General features: G+C 49.7%; 1 protein-coding gene across 1 annotated transcript in view; it reads left to right on the top strand.

The window, feature by feature from the left end:
• The window catches only part of nectin1b (nectin cell adhesion molecule 1b), a 94,445-nt gene extending 80,305 nt beyond the window's left edge, over window positions 1-14,140 (top strand). The window contains exon 6 of the mRNA XM_064303001.1: window positions 13,275-14,140. Coding sequence (XP_064159071.1) covers window positions 13,275-13,789 — 515 coding nt within the window. The 3' untranslated portion in view covers window positions 13,790-14,140. The remainder of the gene's footprint in view (window positions 1-13,274) is intronic.
• Window positions 14,141-18,303: the final 4,163 nt, after the last annotated feature.

Genomic DNA, 18,303 nt, shown 5'->3' with positions numbered 1-18,303 from the left:
AGATTTACAGCACACAGGCCGACAGGTGATGACTAAAACCCTTGAGCTGCGCGACCTGTGGCCTCCGCCTGTTCGGACGATGTTATTTCCGACACCCAGTACCAGTATCAACCGATTGTCAAAGTAAAAAGCTTTAACCTCAACAAACAAAGGGCCACCTCCTTCCAGCCAGTTTCACACTGGGATTATTTAGCGAGGACGCTAAAGTGTACAAGCGCGCTCAGACGGAGGCGTAGGCGCGCTAGACTCTCGGGAGTACTTTACACACAATGTCACCTTCTGTTCCAGGCGCAGGCACACGGACATCCAGCAACACACAGAACCTCTTTTCTCTTCTTTTAATCGCTCTGATAGTGTGTGTGTCTGTGTGAGAGAGAGAGAGAGAGAGAGAGAGCAAGCACGTTCTTACCCACAGTTCTTCTCTTTTTGGCAGAACGGCATAATCCCCTAATTAATTAAAAGTTTGCCGTAAGACTGGATGCAGTTAAAGGAGCCCTATAATTAGAGCGGATTCACGGGGCTTCTGACTGAGCGGTAATGAGCCGCCCGTTCCTCGGTGCTGGGGTGACGTGCGCAGTGTGGACCTTGGATTGGGGGGGGGGCGAGGCTGTGGGATGGGGCGAGGCTGTGGGATGTGGCTGCTCGGATTGGGGGGGGGCGAGGCTGTGGGATGCGGCTGCTCGGATTGGGGGGGGGCGAGGCTGTGGGATGGGGCTGCTCGGATTGGGGGGGGGCGAGGCTGTGGGATGTGGCTGTCCCGTGTGAGATTCCTCTCCCTCACAGAGGAGCCCCTAAACGGCTGTAATGGAGGCGAGTAACTCTGGGGTTTTATGCGTGAGGTTTTCCCATCCCCTCATTTTTTGGGGGTGGGGGGGGATTGCGGGACTACCTCATCTGTGCGGATTGGCGGCCGAACCGCTGTGATTATCACCCTGCACAGCGAGCTCAGCTCAGACCGCCACCACTTGCTCTCTCTCTCTCTCCCTCTCTCTCTCTCACCCCCACCCTCTCTCTCTCTCTCTCTGCCTCTCTCTCTCCCCCACCCTCGCTCTTTCTCCGTCTATCTCTACTCTCTCCCTCTTCCTCTCTCTCTCTCTCTTCCTCTCCCCCTCTCTCCCCGTTGTCCTCTCTCTCCGCCCTTTCCTCTTTCTCTCTTCCTCTCTCTCCTCCCTCTCTCCCCCTTTCCATCCCTCTCCCCCTCTCTCCATCCCCTCTCTGTCAAATTCTAAATTCAAATTCAAATTGCTTTATTGGCAGGAAATACATAGGTACATATTGCCAAAGCATCATAAATCAATTAAAAAAATACATATTTACAGTGGAATACTAGTAATGAACATTCTATTAAAATAAATAAATAAATAAATAAATTTAAAAAATAAAATATTATTATTATTATTATTATTATTAATAATAAAAATAATAAATAAATAGATAATTGTAATTATGTATGATGGTCACTCAGTGTCCCTCAGGTTATGGCAAGCTGAGACATATTGAGCCGCAATTGGGGCTGTTGGTCCTTGTCCTAATAGGACTGCAAATTTTTCGTTCTTTGATAAAGAATGGAAGTTTTGTGTAATTTCTGAAAATTTTTGGTAATATATTTTTCTAATATTTGTATATTTTGTACAATTTAGGAGGAAGTGCATCTCTGTCTCAACCTCTCCTGTCTTACAGTGACCACATATTCGTTTTTCTTTTGGTAGCCATGAATTTCTGTGTCTGCCTTTTTCAATTTCAAGGGTGTGGTCACTGAGTCTGTATTTGGTCAGGATCCGTCTCTGCTTTGTATCTCTGACAGAGAAGAGATACTCTGCTGGAGTATAGTCTTTTTTCAGGGTTCGATAGCAATTTAGTCGACTTTGTGTTTTGGTTTCTTTATCCCAATGTTCCAAATACAAATTTTTTGTTTGTTGCATAATTTGGGTTATTCTGATTTGCGGCTGGTAAGCAGTGCTGGTCTGAGCGTGATGCAGGTTAGTTTGGGTTATAGAATTAGTAAGCTTCAGTACCAGCTGACTGAGGGGACTCTTTTCTGGGTTCAGTTCTTGGGATTTTAGCGCTTTAAATTGTAGCGTGTTATTGGGACTTGATTTGAGATGTATCCAGAATTTTAGAGCTCTTTTTTGTATATTTATTACCAATGGGAATCGGCCTAATTCTGCCCTACATGCATTGTTAGGTGTTTTCCTTTGTATTTGCAAGATATTTCTGCAGAATTCAGTATGTAGGGATTCAATTGGATTCTTGTCCCATGCAGTGTAGTCTTGCTGACTGAGTGGACCCCAGACCTCACTTCCATAAAGCGCAATAGGCTGAATTACACTGTCAAATAATTTGGACCAGATTCTAATTGGGATATTTAGTTTGAAAAGTTGTCTTTTTATTGCATATGTTGCTCTTCGAGCTTTTTCTTTTAATGCATTTACTGCCATGCGGAAACTTCCTGATGCAGTGATAGTCAGACCAAGGTAGGTATAATTCATAGTGTGCTCTAGGGCGGTGTTACCTAGAGTTAATTTGTATCTGTTTTCCTGACATCTGGGCTTCTTTTGAAAAATCATGATTTTTGTCTTTCTTTTTTTTTGATTTTCTCTGTCTTTCTCTCTCTCTCTCACCTCCCATTCATTTTTGAGGGTGACAGTAATGGGGGACCCTGGGATTTTAGGGTTTCTGGGGCGTGGCCCTGTGTCGCCGGGGAGGGGAGGGTTTGGGGGGAGGGGGGTAGTTGGCATGGGGCTCAAACTGCCCCTGAGTGTCGGGGCGCTCCTGAATTATTGAAGAGGCGCAGGGAAGGGTGGCTCAGAGAGGGACGCAGTGGAACGCCCCCGCCCCCCCCCCCGCCCCCGAAACGCCGTTCACGCTTCGCTGAACAAGCAAGCGGCCGTCCGTCAGAGGGGAAATGAAGTCAGGCGGGTGGGGGGGGTGGGGGCACTCAGTACAGGGTGAAAATGAGGTAAATAAAATGTGCAAACACAAGGCAGCAGAAAAAAGGTCTTATTTATACGAATAAATAAATGGTACTCTAGCAAAGACAGGAAAAGTAATGGCTCGGGTTTAGAATTTAGAATAAAAGAGGACAAAATGGACTCTAGAGAGAGCGAGCGAGGGAGAGAGGGGGAGATGAGGAGAGGGGGAGAGAGAGAGAGGGAGATAGAGAAAGGGAAAAGGAGGTGATGTTTACAGACGTGTTATGTAAGGGGTTGAGTCAGCCCCCAAGCTTTCTTCGATTGTCACGTCTCCTGCGCCCGGGAGCTGATTGGAGGAAGAGAAGAGACTCGCCAAACTCGCCGCCGCAGTGAAGAATCGGCGTTCCCAAACGCGCGGGAGGGTTCGGCTAACAGGGAATCACCGCGTCCTTCCCTAACGCCTCACACGGGAGTGTCCCACTAACAGGGAACCCCCACGTCCTTCCCAAACGCACGGGAGGGTCCCGCTAACAGGGAATCACCGCGTTCTTCCCCAACGCCTCACACGGGGGGGTCCCGCTAACAGGGAACCGCCGCGTCCTTCCCAAACGCCTCACACAGGAGGGTCCCGCTAACAGGGAACCACCGCGTCCTTCCCAAACGCCTCACACAGGAGGGTCCCGCTAACAGGGAACCACCGCGTCCTTCCCTAACGCCTCACACGGGAGGGTCCTGTTAAAGGGTGGCGGCACGCGGTGATTCCCGGTGCTGCGGTCGGTTTTAATGGCGGTAAATGGCGCCGCGCTCTCCCTCCCTGTGGCGATGCCCTGCTGGCGGTTAGCCTCCGGCTGTTAGCTCTGTGAACCCGGGAGGGGAAATGAGCTTAACTGCCGTTTTTCTTTTTTCTTTTTTAATTGTTCAATTTGGCATTTGTGTTCTTTATCGAGTTCCGAGCTCATTTTGTTTTACCAGCAAGCCAGTGGGTGCGGGATTTCCGAACCCGGTCCCACGTCCTGGGGTCCACACGCCGATGATTCTGTTAGCAGCGTGACCTCAGCCCTTGGTGGGGTCACCCACCCCACCCCCCCAGATGCGGAATGTGTTGGTCTGCACCGCACCTGTTGGGGCGAGCCTCTCTCTCCTGGGATGGCGTATCCCCGTGCCGCCCAGCCCAGCCCAGCGCACGCTGTGATCCAGTCAGGGGCTTACTGCTGATACACGTGCACATGGCTGTGTGCTCAGCTGGGCGTTTATACACACACCCAAACACACACACAGCTCATACACACACACACACACACACACACACACACACACACACACTCACAGACACACTCAAACACACACACACACACACACACACACACACTCACACACACACTCACACACACACACACACACACACACTCACAGACACACTCAAACACACACACACACACACACACACACACACACACACACACCCCACACCACAGACAGCTGCACCCACTTCCAGACACCTCAACACACACAAACCAGCACACCACCACACCACGACACACACACCACACACCACACACACTCTCACTCAACACACACACTCACACCAAACACACACACACACACTACAGACACACTCACACACACACACACACACTCACAGACACACTCAACACACACACACACACACTCACAGACACACTCAAACACACACACACAGACACTCATAGACACACTCAAACACACACACACACACTCACACACACTCAACACACACACACACACATACACACACAACATTCACACACGACACACAGCACACACACACACACACACACACACACACACACACACACACACTCAAACACACCACAACACACTCACTCACAACACACTCAACACACACACACACTTATATACTCACACACACAGACTCACACACACTCACGGACACACTTAAACACACACACACAGAGATTGAGCCCACCCCCACCTCCCCTTCCTCAAAACACTCACCATCAATCCCATCGGGGGCTGAAAACCGGTAGCAGGACAGGGAAAAAAAATCTGCCTTTATTTATTTATTTATCTATTTATTTATTTATTTATTTATTTTAACAGAAGATGAAATATTTTTTACAAGATGAGACAGCCTGCTCTCCAGGAGGAGCATAAACATGTCCGTCGACGTCGTGGAGAATCAGCATCGCGGGCGCTCTCGTGTGATAGCTCCTCTGAGCGCCGCGCCGCTCTGCGGCTCTGTGTAGCTGTACCGGCGCGATTAGCCCCGCTAGACAGCTAGCTTACCGCGGGAGCACGGTAACGCGACAGGGCTGACGGGGGTAATGTTCGCGGAGTTTGGGGAAGGAGCGCTCGTACCTGGTTTGAATCCCCTTTTGAATACTTGCAAATGTTTGTGGAATACACGTTGCGGCGGCTGCTGCTGGATCAAAGGTTGCCATGGTTGCGCCGAACGCGCTTCCATCCCCTATGCAAATAAAGATGACGCAATGATGAGCCAGTGGCTGAAGGGTTTATTCTGATCACGGGTCCTTGTGCGTTTGCCTTGGGAGAAACGATCAGAAGGCGACGCTGTACAGGAGCTGAGTGTGAACGAGACAGTCCTGAAGATCCAGGCACTTCGTGGGAAAGGTTTTAAATGCCGTAGACATCGCTGGTGCTTATTTGCATGTTCGTAAACAGGATCCCTGAGTAACAGTAACCCTAGCCAGGGCACGGTCCACAGGGAGAGGCCAAACAATGCAGGAAAGCACGTCTAGATGCATCAAAATGTAACAGTGAACTACAATCAGAACAGGTGAGGAGGAATAGTAAATGGACTGCATTTATATAGCGCTTTTATCCAAAGCGCTTTACAATTGATGCCTCTCATTCGCCAGAGCAGTTAGGGGTTAGGTGTCTTGCTCAAGGACACTTCGACACGCCCAGGGCGGGGTTTGAACCGGCAACCCTCCGACAATCGGTCTTACCTCCTGAGCTATGTCGCCCCTTAGGTTTGTTTTTTTCCACAGTTATAAGCCACACAAATAAATTCTATATTGCATATGAAATTCACGCACTGAGACACACTGTGTGTCTGTGTGTTCTGTATTTGGGGACGTAGATGCACATGCAGTAATGCAGTAATACTGCCCAATGACCCGGGGCCCTGTAGAGCTGTGGTCTGGATTAAGGGCTGTGAGTTGGCACTGTGCAGTTGTGCAGTTGGCGGTTGGTAGTTGGCAGTTGGCGGTTAAGCTGTCTCTCTATGGGGTGGGTTCTGGGCACCTCATGCCTCATTATCCAAATTAGACATTAGCACGCGGTTCACCCCCCCGCCCCCCCCCCCTTTGGCCATGGTTGGGTCACTCATAGTGCCTCCCTTATGACTGCCAGGACATATTAGGCAAATCTGCAACTCAGGGTGGGGCAGAGGGGGGTGGGGTGGGGGGAGGGTCTAGGCCCTCACAAAATGGAGGAGCTGTTTGTTTTTGGAAAATACGAACGATGAAGGGGGGGGCAGGCGGTGTGGGAGTACGCGGCTGCTCGAAAACATGCCGTCGTCCGGATTTTGTCAGATTTTGGCGAGGTCATTGGAACACGCGCGGGTGACCTGTCTGTGCGGTTTTCTCTGGGGGGAGGGGGGAGAGAGGGGCGGGGCTTTAGACGTGACTGTGGGGACCGGCTTCAGCGTCCAGCAGCGTCATCTAGACCAGGCCTGTGAAAGTAGGCCAGACAGACACCCAGGGCGAGTGTGTGTGTGTGTGTGTGTGTGTGTGTGCGTGTGTGTGTGTGTGTGTGTGGTGTGTGTGCGTGTGTGTGTGTGCGTGTGTGTGTGTGCGTGCGTGCGTGTGTGTATTACCTCCCCCTCCCTCTCTGCTGACTACTCCCACTCGCCAAAAGGGACACAGACGAACACAAATTCTACACATGCACCAGATGCTCCGTTGAATATTCCTTCTCCTTCAATTTACATGTATTGGATGCATCTTATGAATATTAATGAAGGGGGCGTGTCCAATATGTTAATGATTCGTACTGAGCAGTGAGACCTGAAGGCTCTACTAGTAGGGGTCAGAGAGTGGTCGTTGGCAGTCATGTCGAGCTCACCACTGGTGCGGAATAGCCGATTGAGGCAATGACAGCAGCAGCACTGCATAATGTTCTGGTTTAAGACCGTCGCCACGGCCCCCACGGCGCAGCCCGCACGCGGTCCACTGGACAAGGTGTCGTGAACCGAAGTTTGCAGCCTGTGTTCGAGCGAATGGGTACGCCGTGTAGCCATTTTATACTTTTCCACTTAGTGTATCCTCCTGTTGGCATTTATCTTTATGACTTTCCGTAGGCTGTAGTACAGTGCCGCGCCCTGGTCGGGTCGTGCCCCTGTCCAGTGTGGTGCGTGCCATGTGCTGCGTGTCTGTGACGCGCTCGCCTGGTCGGTGTCTGTCCACGCCGCCCTGGTTAGTGCCATGTGCCCTGTTGGTGTCGTGCCGAGTGTCAGAATCCTCAGTCCAGTGTCTTCTTATTCCAGCCTCTCTCTTGCACAAGAGGCGGACCACGTGATGCCCCCCCCCCCCCCCCCCAGGTTCGCTCCCTGGTCTGGGTGTGTCGCGTCTCTGTCAGGGACGCGCACCGCCCCCCCCCCGCCCGTTACGAGCCGGGAACGCACCCCTGCGTGTCGGGACAGGCGCCGGTCGCACCCCTGAGCACGTGACCGGGCCGCAAACAGCCCCTGCCAGTTTGTGTTACTGCTTCTGAACGAAGGAAAACAGCCGAAAACGCAGCGCTCCGTCTCCCGGGGGGGGGGGGGGCTGCCTGCGGACACGCCCGTTTCGCGGGAGGGAAGGTCACCCCCGCCTCAGCACGCCGAGCCCCCCCACGGCCCCTGCGTGAAAGCACAAAAGAAAACGCCGCATTTTTTCACTCCTTTTTTTTTTTTTTTTTTAAATCTGTGTTTTTGTGAATTCCTACATGCTAGTGTGATAGAGATGACATTTCTCCGCAGTGCATTCGCCTCGTGGGCTGCAGAGAGACATATTTTTTTTTTTCCAAAGACTGCTTGCAATGCGTCTGAACTCTGAATGTGGTCGTTTTAACCGAAATGGTCAACTCTGAACAGGATGGAGAATACACAGACCAAGAGCAGATAATTATGTGATTTATGCAGGTCAGAGAATACAGAGAGTAGATAATGTTGGTAGGATTTAAACAAGATGGAGTTTTCACAGAACAAGAGTAGATAATGTTAGTAGGATTTAAACAGGAGAAAGTATTCACAGAAAAGTGTGTCATGTTGGTAGGATTTAAACAAGATGGAGTTTTCACAGAACGGGGAGTAGATACTGTTGGTAGGATTTAAACAGGAGAGAATATTCCCGTAGCAGGAGTAGATTATGTCAGTGGGACTCACAGAGGGCATTGTATGCACATATCAGACAGGCAACTATTGTGGGTGGACTATATGAAATATCAAATGTTTTTTTTTTTACTTAAAATGATCGGTAACCAGCCCACTCCAGGAAGGAGCTTTGTGCTATGAACACAGAAACTGTACAAACAGGAAACCGATATCAGTTTACAGCATTGTTCAAAGACGATCCATTAAACAGCTTCTGTGAAACCGTAGAAAGATTTAAAGCATAAAGGGGGTGCGGGGAGGATGGCGCAGATTAAGAAAATAAAATGCACCCTAAGAGGCATATTTAGAGGCTCCTGTTTCCCCCAGCCGTGCGATATAAAGCTATCAGGAGCCCGCGGTGAGTTATGGTCTTTCAGAGTGCGGCCCGCCGTCTATTAATCTCAATGGGAGCGCTCGGCTGCTGGTGCTCAAGGTTACCCCGCTATCTGCATGCCCCCCAAAGCGCCACGCCCCCCAGCGCCACCCCCAGGGCGCTAATGGGAGCGCATGCGCCTGCGACGGCATTAAGGCAGATGCGGTACTTTCAGATGCTTTATCTTCCCACTGGCAGGTGTTGCCGTTGACTACCACGCACGGTAGACCTCCCCCACGCCACGCCCCGATCACGCCCCTTCAGCAGTGCAGGGCAGTCAGCTCATTATAACGGGGCCGTCGCTAGCAGATGTGATGCATCAGCTTCTGCTTTCCCTGCTCATCTGCAGCGCACCTGCAAAAAGACGAGGAGCCGCCCTCCGCGACGCGATCGCACACGCATCGGGCTCCGCTACTGCCCCTCCCTCCTCCCCGAATGGCGAAGCTCGTACTTTACGTTAGTTCATCGCGTGTTACGGTATAACCCTCCGGCTAATTCCAGAGCGATATCGATCCCCTCGCGCTGCGAGTCAGCTGGCCGCATCGATCGCGCTCGGAATCACGGCCTAACCTTGCAGCGAGGCTGCAGCAGTGCGCAGGTCAGCTGATTTGAAACGGGGCGGGGGGGGGGGGATCTGCTCCTAGCCTTAGAGTATAAAAACCTGGCAGAGAAACAGCTCTTTCTCTGCGTGAATCTCTCCACTGCTACATCCTTACAGCCTGCAAGCCTGCAGAAAAAGATCTGCTTTCAGGAGTCCCTCGTTCTTCCCCTCCGACGCTATGGGTGAATCGCCTAAATCTTTCAATGCGTGTGTCTCTCTCTCTCTCTCTCTCTCTCTCTCTCACACTCACCCTCTTAAATGTGTCCTTAAAGTTCCCAAAGCCTGCCATCTAGCCCCGAAATCACTTGCATCGGGGTGTAAGATTGCGATTTGAGCTACCGTGTCAATATATTTCTCACAAGAGGATTAGCACTCCGGTAATACTCACATCCACTTTTCATTTTGATTTATTCATTTCATTCCACACTTCCTGTGCTGCTGAGTTTTATGTGTTTTTGTTAGCCGTTCTTTCCGTGGATAATTCTTAACCCGCGTTCCCCAAAACATCAGCGTCACCATGGACACTTGGATCTGTTTTAAATAAATACATTTTATTTCTGAAGTGCAGTTTTTCGTACCCTGGGTGTTATAAGAAACCGGAGTTGCTTAAATGTGTGGGGGTCCTATTAAAAGCAGGCAGAATGATCCTTTTCACGCCTCTTAAAAAAAGGGTGATGGTTCGGTTTCGAGTACCTGGCCTGGGCGCCTGGCCAGAAAAGTGCCCGAGAAATCAGAGAGGCTCATGGGAAGTGGGCGGGAACAATGGGGTGCAGCGAAGGGTCGGAGGAAGGGATGACGGGAGAGAGAGGTTTAAACGGTTCCAGTCTAGAGGAGTTTTTGGCAGAAGGGTCGGTTGCCCCCCCCCCCCCCCCCGTTCGGGTGTGCGGTGGAGCTGCGCTGTCCCATAATCCCCCTGGGCGAGGAACCGCAGCTGCAGGACTGGAAGTGTGGCCGTGTGGCCACAGCCATTGCGGCGGGAAAGCCGAGCGTGTGATGTAGAGAAGGGGGGCATGATGGGATACGCAGCGGGAAAGCCGAACGTGTGATGTAGAGAAGGGGGGCATGATGGGATACGCAGCGGGAAACGAAGAGAGCGGAGCAGAAGAAGAAAGGGTGTGAGCGGAATGATCGTTTCCAGGTGGCATTACTTGTAGCAAGGGTGGCACGGTGGTGCAGTGGATAGCGCTGTCGCCTCACAGCAAGAAGGTCCAAGGTTCGAATCCAGCGTGGGCCTATCTGTGCGGAGTCTGCATGTTCTCCCCGTGTCCGTGTGGGTTTCCTTCCACAGTCCAAAGACAAGCAGGTAGGCTAATTGGAGACTCTAAATTTCACATTGCTATGAGTGTTTGAGTGAATGGTGTGTGTGCTTAGATTGTGTATGCAATAGATTGGCAGCCTGTCCAGGGTGTATTACTGCCTCTTGCCCAATGCATACTGGGATAGGCTCCAAAACCCCCCACAACCCTGGGTGGGTGTAGATCACGGATGGATTACCTGTGGCAGGGCTGTTCAACTGCCAGCCCAAGGTTCAGGTAGAACCCTTCATAGACATACTCCTGACTGACCCCTGGTGGTGGGGGGAAGCAATGAGAAAGAACTTCCAAGTGCTCACGTTTTATTTTATTTGAATCGTTAAAATGTGCTACTCGGAGATTTAAAAGTATAAAAACCGTGTCTGTGTCGAGACCTTCGTCGGCACATCTCCCGCTCGTGACAGAAAAACACGTTTTTTAAAAAGCCTGCCGTATTTTCAGAAGTTTACGTGCACATAAACTTTGTGTGCAAAACCTGTACCGCACACGTGTTCAGGCATGAGCAGTCATGGGGAAAAGGTTTACAGAGAAGGTTCATCGGCCCCAGGGTGTAGCAGTTGGATAACACCGAACTGCAGTGTAAAAGTTTACCCTTTTAACACCAGAGTTGTGCTTTCGCACGACTGCCTGTCATGAGAAACGAGACTTGGTGCTCGTCCTGGCTACCCAAGTTTATTTTCACTGTTTATTTTTATTTCTATAAATAATTATTTATTTATTTATTCGTAAGTTTTGGCAGTGTTTGGCAGGGTTTAGATATTTCTGTGGTTTTCTGCGAGCAGCGACTCGTCGCCAGAGAAAACAAAGACGCGTCTGTTTTGGGATTCGGGAGTTCTGACGAGGAAAGATGTTTTAGTGTCGTTGCGAAACGTTTGGGCGTGGAAAAATAACGCCCAAATTCGCTCCAACATAAACGATCCGCTCGCCCAATTCAGGTGCTCATTGTCGTGCAACTCTTGCGCAACAGCAAGAGTATTAGTGCGCATTCAATGCAGATTAAAATTCAAAAAGATTCGGGGCAAACCTGTTTCGTGGTCCTAAGACTCGTTTGGCAGTTGAGTAAAGAAGTGTTGTCTGGCACTGTCGAGAGTTGGCTGGGGGAGCTGTATCGGTAATCTTTACTGCAGGAAGGCTGTTCCTCCCGATGCGCAGGGCTGCGGCTGTAAGACGTGAGAATGAAGACAGGTCTGGAGCAGGGAGAAGTCCAGAAGTGTGCACTCGACAACATTTCCACGATTCAGCACGCTGCAGAAAAAAACCTCCTGTCTTAACAAGCGTTTCGGTCCTGTATTGAGACATAAAGCCGTGTTTTCTTTGGTTCTCTGAAGTAGAAAATATTAGCGTGTTTTAAGTTAGCGTTTTCTAGTGAAATTTTCTATCCCTATTGCCCAATCATGAAGTGAGTCAAACTGTCTGTCTGCCTCATTGCAGTACACACTCTTCATTCTTTATTTTTTTTATTTTGTCATTGAGGATGAAAGGTGATGTAAGGAGGTGGTGTGATTATCCCGCATTGTCCTCCTCATTCCCAGAGCCTGGTGTGTGTGTGCGTGTGTGTGTGTGTGTGTGTGTGCGCGCGCGTGTGTGTGTGTGCGTGCGTCCGTGCATGCGTCTTCTTTTACTTTTTTGTGGAGATGACGCATCGGCAGGTTTGCTCATGTGCATCACGCGGCCGTTGAGAGAACCGGAGAACGCAGTTTGTCTTTGTTTGTGGTGAGCGCTGATTAAAAGATAAGGGAGATAAGAAACGGGATGTGACTCACTCTCCTGTAGGAAGGATTTTCAAGATTCGGTACTTTGCTGGCCTTCTGACTCTTGCCGGGGATTACCACTAGGGGGAGCTCTTTTGGAAGTGGTGACTTTTGGGGCTAATGGGATTTCTGGGGCAGTTCTGGCTGCCGCACTGTGAACCCGTCCCGTGCAGTAAGACAGCTCAGACTAACGGAGGACAAGCGTTGTCTGTTTCAAGAACAAGCAGCCCGATTGAATCCATCGTGGATCGGTTCCAAGATGCATGTTCGACGAACAAGTGATCTGAGCGTTTAGGATTGACGGCGGTGTTTTGGAGGGAGACGCTGTGTTAGATTTCGGGATGAAAAACGAAAGACTGCCAGCGTGGAGATGGAATGAATATTTATGAGTGTGAAATGCATGCTGCATTCGCTTGTGGGTGCTCTTCTGCAACGCTGTCTGATGCAACATCCTCTCTGCATGCTCTACTTCCTGTTCTTCAGCCTGTGACCTGTGCTCTTTCTGGGTTCTCCTCTCACCTCTGATCTCTGAAGTTTTCCAAAAAAAAAAAAAGAAAAGTTACTTCAAAAAAGACGAAAAGAAACAACAAGAAAAAAAAACTGAACCAAGAAAGGACTGGGAAAGACTGGTCATTCACACGTGTGTTTGTGAGCATGCAATGGCTGGTTTTATTTCTCTTAGCGAAATACAGCTGAGAGTAATGCTTGCCTTACAGAGTGAAGTTGTCTCAGAGGATTCATTTGGGGGGGGCGGGGGGGCTGGGCAGATGGGGGTGGGTGGGGTTCCTTCCTTTTCCCTTTGCTTTTCCTTCCTTGTCTCCCCTTCCCGCATCTTCCCAAAAAAAAAAAAAAATCACACCCGGCACACAAAAAAAAAAAAAACACCCCACTTCCTCACGCCAGGTCACTGATACACTTTCCCCTTCCATCTGTCTTTTCCTACCCAGAATTCCCTAACACCCCGACTTCCAGGGGCGGAGAGGTTCACCAGGAGCAGCACAGCTCGGGCGCCGCCATCGGGGGCGCGGTGGGGGGCGGGGTGCTGCTGCTGGTGGCCGGAGTCCTCCTCTTCGTCTTCCTCCGGCGGCGCCAGCGCACCTTCAAGGGCGACTACAGCACCAAGAAGCACGTCTTCGGCAACGGCTACAGCAAGGCGGGGGGCCTGCCCGCGCACCCCCCCATGCCCAAGAACCTGCAGTACCCCGAGGACTCGGACGACGAGAAGAAGCCGGCCCCCATGGGCGGGCCCGGCGGCGGCGGCAGGTTCGAGGGCAGCGACGCCGACTTCGACGGCGCCTCGGAAGACATGAAGAGGCCGTACTTCACGGTGGACGAGGGCGAGAGCCGCGACTACGACGAGCGGACCCTGGCCTTCCGCTACGAGCCCGAGGCGGAGCCGGCCGACGACATGGTCTCCCAGAACGACGGCTCCGTCATCTCCAAGAAGGAGTGGTACGTCTAGAGGCGTGCGCCGGGAAATCAGCAACAACTACAACAACAACAACAACAACAACAACAACAACTACGACAACGACAAAAAATTATAAACCAAACGACCTCCTGGCTCTCCTTCCTTTATTCCCCATCACCACCACCCCATCACCACCATCCCACCCCCCCTCACTTCCTGCATCTGATCACACCCCCCCACCCCCCTTTACCCCTTATTTGTCACCCCCACTTTCATCCCAACCAGCACCAACCCCCACCCACCCGCCCGCCGCTCCATCAGTAACTATTCAAGTGAACAACATCAGAAGTGCACCATGGAGTTCAGAGAGCTTGCGCCATCGACCCGAGGACATCTCATCGCGGCATTGTGATTCGCTGTTAAGAATCGCGGCATTGTGATTCGCTGTTAAGAGTCTGCTTCCTTAAAGTGTTTATTAACAGACCGTACGGCGCTTTCTGTTGACTTTTTGGGCCAGGAGGCTGAATGCTTGTTAATAGTTGTGCATTATTTTGATTCTGTTTCTTTTTCCCTCCATTGTTATCATAAATGTCTTGAATATGTAAAAAAAACAACAAAAAAAACAACAAAAAAAAAAGAGAAAAACTTTTTAACTTTGGGGAGAGGAATTTTGCTGTGCATATATTGTTAAAAGTTCTACACTGGATATATGTTTTTTTATTATTGTTTATTATTGTTCTAATTGCTTTCATTGCTTATGATTTTCGTTTTTTATTTTTTTATTGTTTTGGTAATTGATTTCCCTTTGGGTAGCGGTGATATTATCGGTCAGCTGAAGGTTCAGCTGGAACGGTGGTGAAATTACGAACTGTCGGGGCTAACCGAATCGCGCGCGCCCGTTGCCATGACGCCAGTGGCCCCGTCTCCTGAGTGCGCGTGAAGCAGACTCCCGCCCCGCTCCACTCTGAACGGGCCCCCCCCCATCACACGGCTCTGCGCCGAGCACTGTGGGTAACGGGCGCTTCCCAAAGACGCGCCCCGCCTGAGTCTCCGGCTCGTCAAAAGCTCGGGCTTACCGTTGCCGTCGGCGATGCGGAGACGGCGTGCGGACGCGCCCGCGACGCGCTGCTACGGAGACGCGCGGCGTGCGGACGGCGTGCTTTCTCTCCCGTGTCGCCGTTCAGCTCGACCGGTGGCCCCTGACGGTATTGCTGACTCGCGCCCCTGTTCCTCCAGCGTGTGTCTGTGAAGGGTCTCCTCTGTGGTTTGGAGAGAGCTGGAGGCGCCGGGCTTTTCTGTGATCATGTGTGCGGTTTTACTCGCAATTGCTTTTACATTTCAGCCGGATAACTTTCAAATGGGGGGGAATATGGTGACAGTCTGTAGGGCTTCTGAGTTACTGTAATGTACTGTTGGTATTGAATCTTTTGATGTGTACTGGTGGTGGTGGGGTGGCTTGCAGATGAACTGAATGTCTGCATGATGTAATGAACACCCCCCCACCCCTCACTCCCACATCCCCACCCCCCTGAATCCCACCCCCAACCCAAAACCCAGAAACCAAACCCAGGGAGCCGTGAGATGCACTCTGCTGTGACATTTATTTTACTAAGTGCTGCAGCATCACGGATGTCCCCAACCCCCCACCCCCCACCCCCTACCCCACCCCCTGCCACGCCCATCCCACAGCCTGCAGAAGACTCACCGGAGGCACGGTTAAATGGGATCAAAGGGAACAGAACTCTTCGTTTGGATTTTCGTCTGTTACGGGAACCCGTGCCTGTGAATGAGGAGATGAGGGTCATGTGCTCTCATAAGGAGAAGGCGCAGAAGAGTGTTACCTCCGTTTTTTTTTGTTCTGTTTTCTCACAATAGTCTCACTTTGCTTTTTGACTTCTCTTATGATCGCGAAGGCCCTTTGTGAACACGTAAAGGGGGCGGGAGAAAAAAGAATGGGTTTGGCTCGCTGAAAGACCACACTGCCCATCCACGCCTCCCGAGGGGGCATGGAGGGGGCATGTAGGGGGCATGGAGGGGGCCTGGAGGGGGCATGGAGGCGGCATGGAGGCGGGAGGATTTAAACCCGCGCAGGGCACCCGGGTCGCGTGCCCGTATGCTGGAATGCCTCGAAAGAAGAAAATAAGGACCAGGACATTTAAAAAAAAATAATAATAATGATGAAAATCCGTCAAGCCGGTGGACAGCAGAAGGCCCGCCCACGTGGTGCGGAGGGCACAGAGCCCCGTTTCCCACGCACGGCTGTGCGGCAGCGTGCGCCATTTTGTTTTTGTTTTGGGTTGTTTTCGCGGTGAGCGGCAGCATCTGCGTCTGTCGCATGCCTGCAAATCGCAGAGGACACCGTGTAGCAGATTTATACAGGATCTGTGGGCAGTCCCTGGACATGGTTTATTTTGTTTGTTTGTTTGTTTGTTTGGTTTTTTTATGTTTTTATTTTTCCGTACAGAGAACAGATACCGTCTCTATGAGTGAGGCACACTTCTCAAAAGACCCTAGAAAGACACGCGTCTGTCAGGTTACGGTGTGCGTTAGCCACCTGCCACAGCTCCCATTACATATGGGCTTTATGATTGTACAGTATATTTGCCTGTAGAGGAATATTCATGACCATTTTAAAAGCCTACGATACACCTACGTTGTTTGGTTTTTCCATTTTGACCTCAGTCTACCAGTGCGTGAACGCAGCAGCGAAACACATTACTAATTTCAGTTCCAGGAAAAGTAGGTTGAGGAGAAACTGAAGGTTTGAGGTATGAGATTATGAGACGGGTTTGCACTGTCGGTGCCGAACGGGAAGATTAATCTCTGGGTCTCCATTCAAATTTAAATATAGGTCAGCCCATATTAAGTGTTATATGGGTGAAATTGTCACCATTAAAACAAGTCTAAATAAACCCTTTTTTACAAGCAAGACTATTGTTAAAACGCCAATTGGCACTAAAATCTGATCACTTTTAGATTGTGATATAAATTCATGTGGTGGTTCATCAGCAGTGCGATTAACTGAGTATTTGGAGCAGTTCGAACTACTCGATACAATGTAATTCACAGACATAAAGTCACTTTTCTACGCTGGTTTTATCATTTGCATATAAGTTACACCTGCTGTTTGCAGAGCAGATTATTAATCTTTCTTTTAAAAAATAATTAAAAATCCTAGACCAATTTACACTCCGTACACGTACGTGGGGTTGTCGTCATGTTCAATGCGGTGTCCTGAACCCCTGAGTTATTTAAAGGCTGTTGTGTTAAAGGTCAATGGTAAGGAGCACGTTAGCACACCAGAGCACGTTAGCGCACCGGAGCACGTTAGCGGTCGTTTCCTGTCCGTTTTTCTTAATTGCTCTCCATCGCGGTACATGAAAAAAACCAACCACACGCGGAAGTGATATGAGTGCATATGGGTTGAACAGGCAGGTATTCTGTTACTGATTCCAAACACTAGTTAACACATTATTATTATTATTATTATTATTTGCCATTCTGCGAATCTGCTCATCTTTTATTCTTAATTTCAATTTTGTTTCATCGCTCTCCGCTCCGTCGGTTCAAACCCCGCCCTGGGCATGTCGAAGTGTCCTTGAGCAAGACACCTAACCCCTAACTCCTAACTGCTCTGGCGAATGAGAGGCATCAATTGTAAAGCGCTTTGGATAAAAGCGCTATATAAATTCAGTCCATTTACCATCCATTTGGTAATCTCCCTCACGGCAGGACATTTCACTCTACGTAATTTAAAGTAGTTAAAAACGGTAACTTTTGTTCTTCAGTGAAAGTTGAGCGCTGCACTGGGCGTGTGTGTTTTACTCAAACTAAATTACATTAAGACTTGTCAGACAGAGGTATTAAGTCGGACATATTTACACGTGTCAAATTTCCTCTACAGTTCACACCGCAGATGTACCATTTCAGTTGCATACAAGCCATGATGGGGAGTCTGTGTTGGTAGCTTTCTTTAAAAAATAAAAAATAGATTGAATTTTGATGACGCCGCCAGTTCGAGGTCTGACTCACGTGCCATAGCCAAGCTCGCGGGAGCCCATTATGGATTTAAATCGTAGAGGAATAACTGCAGTACCCTGCCTTTAGGAATAAGGTTACTGCTCATTACAATACCAATTACCAAGTAACATTTCTGTCAGTGCTACTTACGTTGTTTTTTTTTTTTTGTAATGCATCAATGTTGTACTGGTGTTTCCTCCCCATAAACCTCCTGACGCCCGAGAGAACGGAGAGGTTTAGGGATTTACGTTTTTTGACTCGATACAAGTGTCTTGGATGACGGTGAAATTTCAGTTATTTTTTTAAAATACCATTTTTATTTTTTGTTGAATGTCCCTTGTAGTGTAGGGTCCAGTATAGTAGAATATATATGGTTCTTGAAATTATTGACCAGATACTTATGTCCCCTAGAGGGGACAGAAATTAATTTCTGGGGTTTTAGGAGATTATGACTCTGCTTAAATATTCTATTTATAAAGTAAATTCAGAAAGATATTTATCTCTAAGTGATGTGTGGTGTCAAAGGTGCGTTTCAGTCATGGTTT

This window comes from Anguilla rostrata, chromosome 12 (genome assembly GCF_018555375.3).
Source record: "Anguilla rostrata isolate EN2019 chromosome 12, ASM1855537v3, whole genome shotgun sequence".
Classification (NCBI taxonomy): Eukaryota; Metazoa; Chordata; class Actinopteri; order Anguilliformes; family Anguillidae; genus Anguilla; species Anguilla rostrata.
Note: the sequence above shows the minus strand (reverse complement) of the source record. Positions and strands in the feature narration are given on the sequence as shown.